This window comes from Penaeus monodon, chromosome 1 (assembly GCF_015228065.2).
Source record: "Penaeus monodon isolate SGIC_2016 chromosome 1, NSTDA_Pmon_1, whole genome shotgun sequence".
NCBI classification, from domain to species: domain Eukaryota; kingdom Metazoa; phylum Arthropoda; class Malacostraca; order Decapoda; family Penaeidae; genus Penaeus; species Penaeus monodon.
The window spans coordinates 15,772,359-15,784,858 of record NC_051386.1 but is presented as its reverse complement, the minus strand read 5'-3'; the positions used below and the strand labels follow the sequence as shown (position 1 = coordinate 15,784,858).

General features: G+C 32.8%; 1 protein-coding gene across 1 annotated transcript in view; it reads right to left on the bottom strand.

Moving 5' to 3' along the window:
- LOC119576099 (probable glutamate receptor) overlaps positions 1-7,391 on the bottom strand; it is a 12,107-nt gene extending 4,716 nt beyond the window's left edge. Inside the window, exons 1-7 of the mRNA XM_037923646.1 lie at positions 7,156-7,391; positions 5,144-5,487; positions 4,014-4,196; positions 1,439-1,535; positions 960-1,059; positions 588-684; positions 1-11 (exon numbers count right to left, since the gene is read on the bottom strand). The exon at positions 1-11 is cut by the window's left edge and continues 65 nt beyond it. Coding sequence (XP_037779574.1) covers positions 1-11; positions 588-684; positions 960-1,059; positions 1,439-1,535; positions 4,014-4,196; positions 5,144-5,487; positions 7,156-7,390 — 1,067 coding nt within the window. The 5' untranslated portion in view covers position 7,391. The remainder of the gene's footprint in view (positions 12-587; positions 685-959; positions 1,060-1,438; positions 1,536-4,013; positions 4,197-5,143; positions 5,488-7,155) is intronic.
- Positions 7,392-12,500: the final 5,109 nt, after the last annotated feature.

The window sequence follows — 12,500 nt, the reverse complement described above, 5'->3', positions numbered from 1 at the left end:
ATGTCAGCTTTCTGTTGTGGAAGAAAATATAACAGTTTAGTTCACATCTGTTTTGTTTTTATTCGGTCATGTGTTGTGTTAATTTAGAAGTTAATATTTTTATATATTTTCATTATATTGGTCGAGTTTTTGTAAGTGTTTTCTATATACATACACGTGTGTGTATAGATACATACATATATATATATATATATATATATATATATATATATATATATATATATATGTATATATATTCATTTATTTAATTGATATATATATATATATTTTTTTTTTTTTTTTTTGGGGGGGTGGAGGGCCTAACAGTTATTTGGGTTATAATTTTAGATTTTTTTGAGGGGGTGGGGATAGTATTTAGGTTATTTTGGCTATTTTTATTATTAATTGGTTATTTGTTTGTCTTACATTTTTGGGTTTCTCTTTACATTGGAAACGTTCCTCACACACACCATAAAAAAAATTCTGCTATTAATAATAATTCATTGCAAAACGTCCCGATATATGCAATCACAATATACTCAACGCATTGAAGGAACACAACTTTGGCTTTTTTTAGAAAGGAATTATTCGAAATTTTATTAGTTTACCCTCGTTTGCAGATAACCAGCGAGTCCCGTGAAAGTGCCATTGCCATCGTCAAGGCCAAATTCTGCCTCTTCTGGGTGTAGGATTTGCAGTTTTATCCTGTGGGATGAGAGGATATTTAAATATTCCCAGAGACTTGATAATTTAACTTTTTTTGCGATTTTTTTTGTATAATATTTCAGGGTTTTAACATTCTCGCCATGCGTGTTCGAGTTTGATGCAGTGGCACAGGCTTCGACTTAGATCGGTCACTTTATATTTCGATTTAGATACAATTTTATTTATCAGTAATTATTATCTTGATCTTATAAAAATCAAAATTTATTTGCATATCATTAAATTACCACTCATACAATGACTTGAAGATATCTCACTTGAAGTTTAGTCTTTTAGCGAGTGTTTGGATGATGTCGATCAAATATCCAGTGTAGTTTGCATAAGTCTTTTTCTGATCCGGGTCTATCATCACTCCTTCTGTACAATAAATATGTGAAATGAAATTGATAAATGAATGAATAAATACATAAACATAAATAAAATATTAAAAATACTCGCTAATAGGAAAGGATTCACTCAGTCACTTTTATCATCATTCTTCTTGGTCGCTATACAATCCAATTATGGCATGACCTTTTTTCGTCATACACATTCGCATATAAACCCTATTTACCTATTTGGGTTCTTTATTTCAGTCCTTTTAACCATTTATTTGTTTTATGGTTTTCCATCTCTTGAATAATTTATTTGAATCATTTTTTTCTATCTCTTTAATCAATTACTTGTTTTATTTACTTTTTAATTTATTAAATTTTATCGTATTGTATTTATTCATTTATTTTTTTCTCAGTCTCACCAAGCATCGTAGAAGGACATGGTTTTCCTTGGTAGACGAGGCCGACGCTTCCACGAGTTTCCCTACAAGGATTCGCTCTCATCAGGAAAGGCTGGTACTGTGAAAAGCGATGATAATGACATTGAAATTTATATTTTATTAGCTAATATATAAATAGTTTTACATGCACAAATGGTTGTTGCATGGGAAATGAATGTACATGATAGAAATGACATTGGTGGTGGTTGTAAAGGTTAATACGATTATGGTATGTGGTGGTTTTAATGACAATGGCGATTATAACGGTAGTTGTGCTCGATGGTCTCAATGCAAGCCCGGCTTTAGACCTAGTGGGGCTACTGCACTATTAGGCTTTGGGGGCCCTTACAGATTTGTTCTTTTTGATAATGAATTGCTGTTGATTATCTATTTGATTACTGTCATTTACACACACACACACACACATATATATATACATATACATATACACGAGCTTCAGGCTTCTTTGATGGTTGGGGTCCCTAGGCCATGGACCATACATACATAAATCCTACCGTTTTAATGGCACTGATAATGGTAAGGGATATGATAATGATAATGGTTTATAATGGTAACAATGATTATTACAATAATGAAGTTGGCAATAAGGCTTATATTCCTAATCATTATAATAACGATAATAAAAACAATGAAAATCTTGGCAAGAGTAAAAATAGTAATATATAACCAAATAATGTATTAAATAACGGGGGTGGGTTGATTGTAAATCATATATTTTATTACTGTTAATATCACTTCTAATATTGATTGAAGATGATTGTAGGTTATATAATTAATGATTAAAAGTTTCATACAGTTTGAAAACTCATGGAGAATATTATACTATTGCTGATACAAGAATACTGATAGTAATAACAATGGCAGTGATTTATACCGTATATTCTGAAATCTTTATTTTCTTTCACATTACTTTGAATTCCATATTTACAACAGACGAAGTACATGAATGATGTTATAGCATATTGTATTTCACCCCAAATATGATATTCATTCAGTGCCTGTCATTTTGCAAGTAATCCTTATGAATGAACTGGTCAATACTCTGCATGCATTTTTAATCAAAGCATTCCAACCTTTTCTTTTTATCAAGTAAACACCTTCAAGTGGTATTATATCTTTCACCAACATAGTATATGCATAGTGGTATATCAGCCGAACAGTCTATCGTGAATACACAAACAAATTTACATAAAGTTAGTGCATAATAACAGTTTATTTTTCTAAGCAAGTCAGACTAATACAGAATACTTGTTAAATTCAAGATTATGGTTATGATGATTATGGTGACAACAGCAAAAATAATGATAACGATAACAATGGAATAATGTTGATCACGACAGTCACTAATGATGTTAATAGTAATTATGACAAGACTAGCTGTTAGCAGTAATGATAATGATGGAAATCTTAATATGATAAAATATTTGATTTATTATATAAATGCCCACAGTGATGATAGATATGATGAGATTTATGATACATGTTATGATAGTGACAAATGTAATAATATTAATGGTAGTGATGAAGATAATGATGCTAATAATGATAATGATAGCGATAACAATAACACAAATAGCTATAATCATAATTATTTGATAATAACGATAATAGATATAACGGTGATAATATAGATGAAAGTAAGGATAATATAAATTATTATGATAATTTTATTACGACTGCTGTTCTTAAGCCATTACCGATAATGATATTGATACTGATAATGATATTGATACTGACATAATGATCTCTATGATAATTATAAGAATGACAATAATGATAAGATAAATAATAAGAAAAACACCTGACCGAACAACAAAAATAACCTTAGCAAGAACACGAAAATAAAGAAAAGAGAAGGAAAGAAAAATATAAAATGATAGAAACGCTTACTTATATAAAACTAACATTGATAACATAAACGTTTTTGAAAAGAAAGCAAGAAAGACGTAAAGATACACAGTAATAACGTTGATATTTTGTTCTTTGAATGAAAGAACAAAAAACAGTACAAAGACTCACCTTAATTTTAGTATCGTTTTTAACGAGAAAATAGGAAAAAAAAAATAATAATAATAACATGAATAATTTGACCTTGAGATAAAAGAAGGTAGAAAGGAAAAGATAAATAAGGAAAACGGGAATAGAGAAACAAATGAAAAGAAAAGAAAAACACCTCTGCAGCAAAAACGTTGATAACATGACCTTGAAAAGAAAGAAAGAAAGACAGAAATAAATGAATAATTAAAGTAAAAACTATAGTAGAAAGAGAGAAAAAAAAGAAAAAAGAAAGAAAGACAAAGAGATAGAGAGAAAAAAAGAACAAAACGCTCACCTTCATAGCAACAACTCTAATAACATGAACTGGAAGAGAAAGAAAAATATAAAAGGAAGAAATATAGAAAGAAAAGAAGAAACAAAATATAAGGAAAGGCAGAAAGAAGGAAAAAAGAAAACGGACAAAGAAAAGAAAACAGAATAGAGAAAGAAAACAAAGGAAAAAGAGAAAAAAAGAGACAGAAAAGAACTGAAGACTCACCTCCATAGCAATAACATTGATAACATGTCCTTGAAAATTATAAGGGCCGTAACCAGGTGGATGAATGACAGACATCGACGCTTTGCTCACTCCACCCGCCTTCCACCTCACCACAGGTACTCTTACATTGACGCCTCCACTTGCGAAGAGGAAGATCTCGTCCACTTTGATGGTGGTGGAAGTCTGGAGTGGAAGATGTTGGAGATGAAGACGATGGAGGGAGGAGATGATAAAGGAGAGAGGGATGGGAGAGACGAAATAAAGGGAGGGATAGAGAAATAATTATTTTTCTCGCTCTCTCTCTCTCTTTAGGTGAGAACGAATAGAGGAAGAAAAAAAAGGAAGATAAGGAAGGAGAAGGGAAAATGATACGATATATAAACAAGAGGAAAGAAAAATAAAATGTATGAGAAAACAAAGACAACGAATGAGAAGGAAGATGAAAAAGAGAATTCGAAGGAATAAGGAAAGAGAGAGAGAGAGAGAGAGAGAGAGAGAGAGAGAGAGAGAGAGAGAGAGAGAGAGAGAGAGAGAGAGAGAGAGAGAGAGAGAGATCCTTGTTCTGTTCATTCTGCATTAATCATAGGTATCACGAAAGTGGGTGAAGATTTCTTGGGTATAAGAAATGGGAATATTTTTTTCCGATTTTTTTTTTTTTTTTTTTTTTTTTTGCATTAAGCTTACAATGTATTGATCAGTCATTCGTGTAATTTTCAATACTATTTTCGTTTTTACTGTCTGTGTTTTATCCGTGTGTTTATCCCTTTGTCTGTGTGTTAGCCCGTCTCTCTTATTTCACTTTCTCCTTTCTCTTTCTGGTTTTGTTTCTCTCTCTGTCTCTGACTCTCTCTCTCTCTCTCTCTCTCTCTCTCTCTCTCTCTCTCTCTCTCTCTCTCTCTCTCTCTCTCTCTCTCTCTCTCTCATATCACCTAGACTTCAAATACAAAAAAAAATATCTACGAAAACTTATCAATGCAAAAAATAAAATGAGACTGAAACACACACACACACACACACACACACACACACACACACACACACACACACACACACACACACACACACACACACACACACACACACACACACACACACCACACACACACCGCAACGAAGTCCTTCCTACCAACCCTATTGTAAGAAGCCTGGAACCACTGCACGGCGAGCGAAGCCTCCACGGGACACTGCGGCAGGTCAGCTCCGAGGAGGATATGATAAGCCTCACTTTGTCCTTCGGGTAACGCTTCCCCTATGGCACTCAACGTCGCCTGCAGCCCCTTCCGCGTGGCGAGGTGTACCGCCGCCGGGTGGTGCAAGGAGCGTGGGATCGTCTCTTCGGGAGTAGCGTTCTCGTCTAAGGCTCGGAGGCTCTCGCTCATGCGGTCTAAATCGCAGCCATGCACGAACACGAACCGCTGGGAGAGGGTTGAGACGAGGGTCCATTCGGCTAAGCGATTCGGAGACGGCGTGGTTGCTGGGGGGGAGGAGGAAATAGGGGGGTGGGAATTGGCTGTTAATGAGCTCTTAGGTTGAGACGAGGGAGTTAATGTGGGTAATGAGGTATTTAAACTACTTAATGAGCCCATTAGTTAAAGAGAAGAGCCAGTTAAATGGTTAGTGAGCTCGTTGGTTGCGAGACGAGCGAGTTAAATGGTTAACGAGCTCGTTGGTTGAGGATGAGCGAATTAATTGTTTAATGAAGTCGTTGGTTGAGAGACGACCGTGTTAAATGTTATTGATCTTACTGCTATATTTAGAAACTTGTGCTAGATCAATGAATTTAGGAGTCAAATTTAGCGCCAAAGACTTTATTCCGTTAATTACAATGGTTAGGAGGGTAGGTATATAGGTGAAGGAAGTTAGGAGAGTAGGTAAACAGATAAATGGAGTAAGGAGGGCTAGCAAATATATGAATGAAGCACAAATAAATAACGAATTAAGGAGGACAAGTATAGGACACGTAAACAGACGAATAAGAACAAATAAATATGTTAATGAGAAAGACAGGAAAATAGGAAGACAGGTAAATAGATGAATGAAGTAGGAAGACTCGTAAATAGATGAAAAAAGTTAGGAGGACAGGTACAAAGTGTTGGTAAACGTATCATATTGACATGAGAGTAGAAAGAGACAGACAGGCAGGCTAATATGTTTGCAGAAGCCGTGGTTGCTGTATTGATGGTCGATAAAAAGTTTGTGATGAGTTTGTTCGTATTTAGATTAATGTAGACACAGATTATTATACTTCATAGCATTTGAAGTAAGCTTTTTAAGATATGAGTTCATTTGTATTTAGACTAATGAAAGAAAATATAGGAAAAAAAATGACAGAAAGCGCCGTCACACATAGAGGAATAGACAAAACTGCGAACGCACATACAAACACACGCGCGCGCGCGCGCACAACGCAGTTTAAGTGAGGCAAAGTGGGCTTGTCTGCCTCGTTCCACAAGATGCAGGACGAGACAGACAAACTGATCGGGTTCAGCGACCCCGAAGGCAGCTTGTTAAAAGAGAAATGACAGTGGCTTCTTTTCTTCTTTGCATTCTGTGTGAATTTGTCATCGTCCACAGAAGTTCGCGCCACGCTGTCTTAACTGTTAGTGATGCAGTGACGGATTGAATAGTTGACGAAAAGTCCAACGGAATTTGATATGACATCGATTTTAACTAACGGGGGATAGGAAAGCCATTTAAAAGGTATGTGGATAATGGTGTATAGAAAGAATTGCAGATAATTCAAGCTAGTTGTTGTGGGATATTTTCTCCATGGCATTTTGTGAAATCGTGGTCATGACGATGAGATTCACTTGCTAATGCTAAAAATATAAAGAAGAAAATGACTTCCATACAACATCGTATCAAACGGAAATACACAAAATATATGCAAAGAAAAGAAAAATAAATTCCAAACAAGATCGTACCAAAAATAAATACACATAACAAAAATGCAAAGAGAAGAAGAAAATGACATCCGTACAAAATCGCAATGATAAATAAAAAGCAAAGAATAGAAAAATATAAACAACAAAAAATAACCAAGAAAAAAGAGAAACTAAATAAATAACAAAACATAAAAAAATAACATTACATCTCACCACCCTACCGACAACTCACACACAACCTCAACCCCTCAACTCACAACCCACAGTATCCAGACACAAGTAGATCTCATTAATCTGGATCAGCGGCAGGAAGTCGGCCACAAACAACGCCATCTTCAGGTAATCCTCAGCAGATAGCTTCGGCTGCTCAGGTTCCTCTTGAACAGCTGCCCAACAGGCTTCTATGTCCTCCGCTGCGGTCTTCTCGCAGTGGAAGGGACATGAGGCCCAGCACAGCCACAGGAACATGAGCAAGGAGCGCCGTCCAGCCATCCTGCCGGGGACGCATGGGGGGGGGGGGGGCGGCTGTGGGATGCGAAAGTGGGTTAAATTTGGTGGAAAGAGTATTATTATCATTGTCAAAGTTATCGTTATTATTATGATCATTATCGTTATTATTATTATCATTATTATTACTATTTTCATTATTATTATTATCATTATTATTATTATTATTACTATTATTATTATTATTATTATTATTATTATCATTATTTATTATCATTATTGTTATTATTATTATTATTATTATTATATTATTATTATTGTTTTGTTATTATTATTATTATTATTATTATTATTATTATTATTATTATTATTATTATTATTATTATCATTATTATTATTATTATTGTTGTTGTTGTGCTGTTGTTATCACTATAATTATTATAATTATTATTATCATTATGATTATAGAATAGTAATAATAATGATAATAATCATAAAATAATAGCAAAAATGATGACTGAAATGACAATGATGATAGTAATAAACATGAAAATTATGATAATGATAGTAATAATAACAATAACAATGATAATAATAATGATGATGATAACGATAATTCCAATACTACTACTACTAATAATAATAATAATGATCATAATAATTGTAATAATCATAATGATGATGATAACAACAGCAACAATATTAATAATAATGATAACAGCAAGGACAACAAAACAACAATAATTCTAATAGTAATAATAAGAGTAATAATAATAATAACATTAATGATAATAATAATGATAATAATAATAATAATAATAATAATAATAATAATAATAATAATAATAATAATAATAGTAATAATGATACAAATGATGATGATGATGATGATGATGATGATGATGATGATGATGATGATGATGATGATGATGATGATGATGATGATGATGATGATGATGATGATGATGATAAGATGATAATGATAATAATAGTGATAATGATAATGATGATGATGATGATGATAATAATAATAGTAATAATAATGATAATTAATGATAATAACAATGATAATGATAACAATAATATTAAAATTAATAAAAGAAATAATGATAATGATACTACTACTACTACTACTACTATTACTACAACTACTATTGCTGCTACTACTAATAATAATGATCATAACAATGATAATGGTGATATCAATAATGATAGATATGATGATAGTAATAGCAATAGTAACAGTACTATGGAATAAAAATCAAATATTAATTAAGTTTATAACAACTATAACATGAAGAAGACGATATTTGTGTTTTGGTTCACTGCAGATTTTTTGCTCTGTTTGCAATATTTAACAACTGGATATCTAGTGCTGAGTTTATATGACAGAAGCATGAGTTGTAAGAGCATTCAGAAGACATTTTCTGCAGTTATCATTATTTATTTTTATTTATTATTTTTTCTTTTTTTAGTGTTGGCAAAATCTTGTAAAGATGAGAGAGAGAAATCGATTTCGTATATATATGTCTTCTGACATCAAGATAATGGCATCAAAATACACAATTAAATTCGGGAAACACGAATAGCAAATAGCGATAAATTTTATTTAACACGACATTTGCAACTTCGGTGAGTTTGAAGAAGACCAGAGGCTAGATATATTTCTTCATTTTCTCTTTCTCTATTTATTAGCTAAACACTACTGAAATTTTCATCAACTTCTTTCTTTCTCTCTTGACCGGCTAACTGAAGAATACCACAGATATTTTCATTTTCTTAACTTTTCTCTTTGTCTATCTATTTGCCAACTTCTTATGTTTTCATTCACTTCTTCCTTTCTCTCTTTGCTTGCCAACTGCTTCTTAATAACGTGTAAAGCAGTAATAACATTATATCACATCATACTAGTTTCATTTATGTAAGCAGTCAAAAAAAGTGACTGCAGACTATCGTGGTTGCAGGTAAGTCACGCAGTGCAAATTGCTCGTTTAGAAATACGTGTCTTGCAATTAAAGAGGATGTCAGTGGGTATTGTGGCCTTGCGTGCAGTTTGTGGATCTGACAGCAGCGGGTTGATATTTAAGTATGAAGTGTGAAAATACATGTGGTTATTAGAACGGGAGCATTATGTGTGTGAGAGAGCGCGAGTGTGTATGTGTTTATATATGTATATGTATATAGACAGGGGGTATATATATGTATATGTATATAGACAGGAGGCATATATACATATATATTTACACACACACACATACACACACAGACACACACACACACACACACACACACGAACACGCACACGCACACACATATAGGTATACTAACATATCATACAATATATGTTATTTATACATATTGACAGACACACAACACATACCACAACACAGCACACACACACACACACACACACACATATATATATATATATATATATATATATATATATGTATATATATATGTATATATGTATATATATGTATATAATATATATATATATATATATATATATATATATATATATGTATATATACATATATTGTAATATATGTACACACACACACACACACACACACACACACACACACACACACACACACACCACACACACACACATATATATATATATATATATATATATATATATTATATATATATAATATATATATATATATATATATATATATATATATATATATATATATATATATATATATATATATATATATATATATATATATATATACCCGCAGCAGGAAGGGCATAAAGTCACACAAATTGAGCGATTCCAAAACCAAAATTTCGAGAGGTCTCTTAGCGAAGGTAAATCCCAGAAGTATGATACGACCGTTTATTTTGTGACTAAATGGGAGGGTTGTCCATGCATGGCGATTACTGATATAAAGGACTAGTTATTGATTATGGTACTTTCATAATTGAACTGTTGATGTAAGTTTGCATGATTTTTTTAGGTGGGGATTAGGATTTTATTGATTATTAATTAGATTCACTGTGATTTATATTACATTTAAATATTTTTTTTTCTCTCTTTTTTATATTCTATGTAGTCTGATATTAAAAGTGCGTATTATAAATGCATTTGATTTGTTACTCATAACCTTTAGTAATATATATCGATCTACATGACTTAACTGAAGTAATGACTGTTGGAAAGGGTAATCAGATACTTGCTAATATACTATTAGATTTACGAATAGTATTAATAAATAAACTTACTGTTTCACTGTGCATACGATGTCAGTACACTTTATAAAAAGTTCTTGTATGAAATGCTCTCTCCGTTTTAAACTCTATCTATCTATCTATAAATGTATCTATCTATTTTAAATATATTTGTCTATCTCTATATCAATCAATCAGTCTATTTACCTATCTACAAATCAATCATTCTATCTATCTACCCGTTTATCTATTTATCCATTTATCAATCCGTGGATGAATACGATATGGCAGTGAATACGCCAATACCACGAAAGATCAAAATAAAGATAAGTTCGACATAGACTAAAAATAAAAGAAAAAATAAAAGCATCTTTGTTCCTTTATTTCTCATGCACGCTCCCTCATATCAGCACAAACACTCCCGGGTGTCATGCACTGCATTCAGGCCATCATTCAAAAGGTACTAATAACATCGACAGGTCTCAAGTATGGAGTTGACAGGCACTCCTTTTGTCGGACGCTTATAACACTGACATACACACAAACACACACACACATACATATATATGCACTAATATATGCTATGTGTGTGTGTGTGTGTGTGTGTGTGTGTGTGTGTGTGTGTGTGTGTGTGTGTGTGTGTGTGTGTGTGTGTGTGTGTGTGTGTGTGTGTGTGTGTGTACACATTTATACATATGCAAGGTCCCCAAAGTTTGGCATGTGTTCGTCACAAATCATCATAATACCCCTCAACTCTATTACCCTCATTACCTACCCCGTAATGACTCCAGGGCGCGGGCGATGCGGCCACTCACAACAAAGGGCCCAGTGACGACCACCATAACAATACCACACTCGCAGGAACCGGCATATAAGCACACTACAATGGCCTAGTTAGGACAAGCCGTTTATCATTATATTTCATAGCCAGAGTGAGATGCTCCCCGCACGTCTCGCCGCTTTTATTAATAGAGAAGGGAGTTAGCAGGCGGGTAACATTATTGTCTGTCTCGGTGTCAATATATCGATGCAGTGCCTTGGGGATCCGTCTTGGCCGTGTGTTTCAGCGGCTACTGACGGCGTGGTAATGGGCCTCGTGCCGGATGACCTTGATGGGTGCGCTTGCTCTGTCTGGTGTTCGTGTGCGTGTGTGTCTTCTTGTGGTCTTTATTACGCATGAGAAAGTAGTGTTCGTGTATTTTTTAAAAGCGAGTATGTGTGTGTGTGTGTGTGTTTGAGTGTGTGTGTGTGTGTGTGTGTGTGTGTGTGTGTGTGTGTGTGTGTGTGTGTGTGTGTGTGTGTGTGTGTGTGTGTGTGTGTGTGTGTGTGTGTGTTGGTGTATGCGTATGCGCTCTTCCTCTCTAATCAAATACACTTTATTGTACACTATTAATGCACAAAGATTAGCTATTACCGTATGGTTGATCACGATCTCTGTAATTCTGATATAGTGATTTATATCGATCTTTCGTCATCATTACGTCGTGTTCTTGCGGTAATATGTGACAAGGTTATATTTCTATAATCAAAGCTCCTGTTATTACTATCAACGTCATGATCATTATTCTCATTAATATTGTTATTATTATTACCATTGTTACTAATTACTATTATTATCATTATCATTATCATTATTATTGGTATTATTTTTATTTTTGTATTATATCACCATTATCATTATTATTGTTGTTGTTTTTGTTGTTATTATTATCTTTATTATTATTATTATTATTATCATTATTATTATTATTATTATTATTATTATTATTATTATTATTATTATTATCATTATTATTATTATTATTTATACGAAAGTTTCCTTAGATCTGCTAATTAAAATCAAACACCGAGTCACTACCAGTGACCTAGGGTGTTTGAAGTTTGAGGCAATTATTATTATTATTATTATTGTTATTATTATTATTATTATTATTATTATTATCATTATTGTTATTATAATTTTTTTATTATT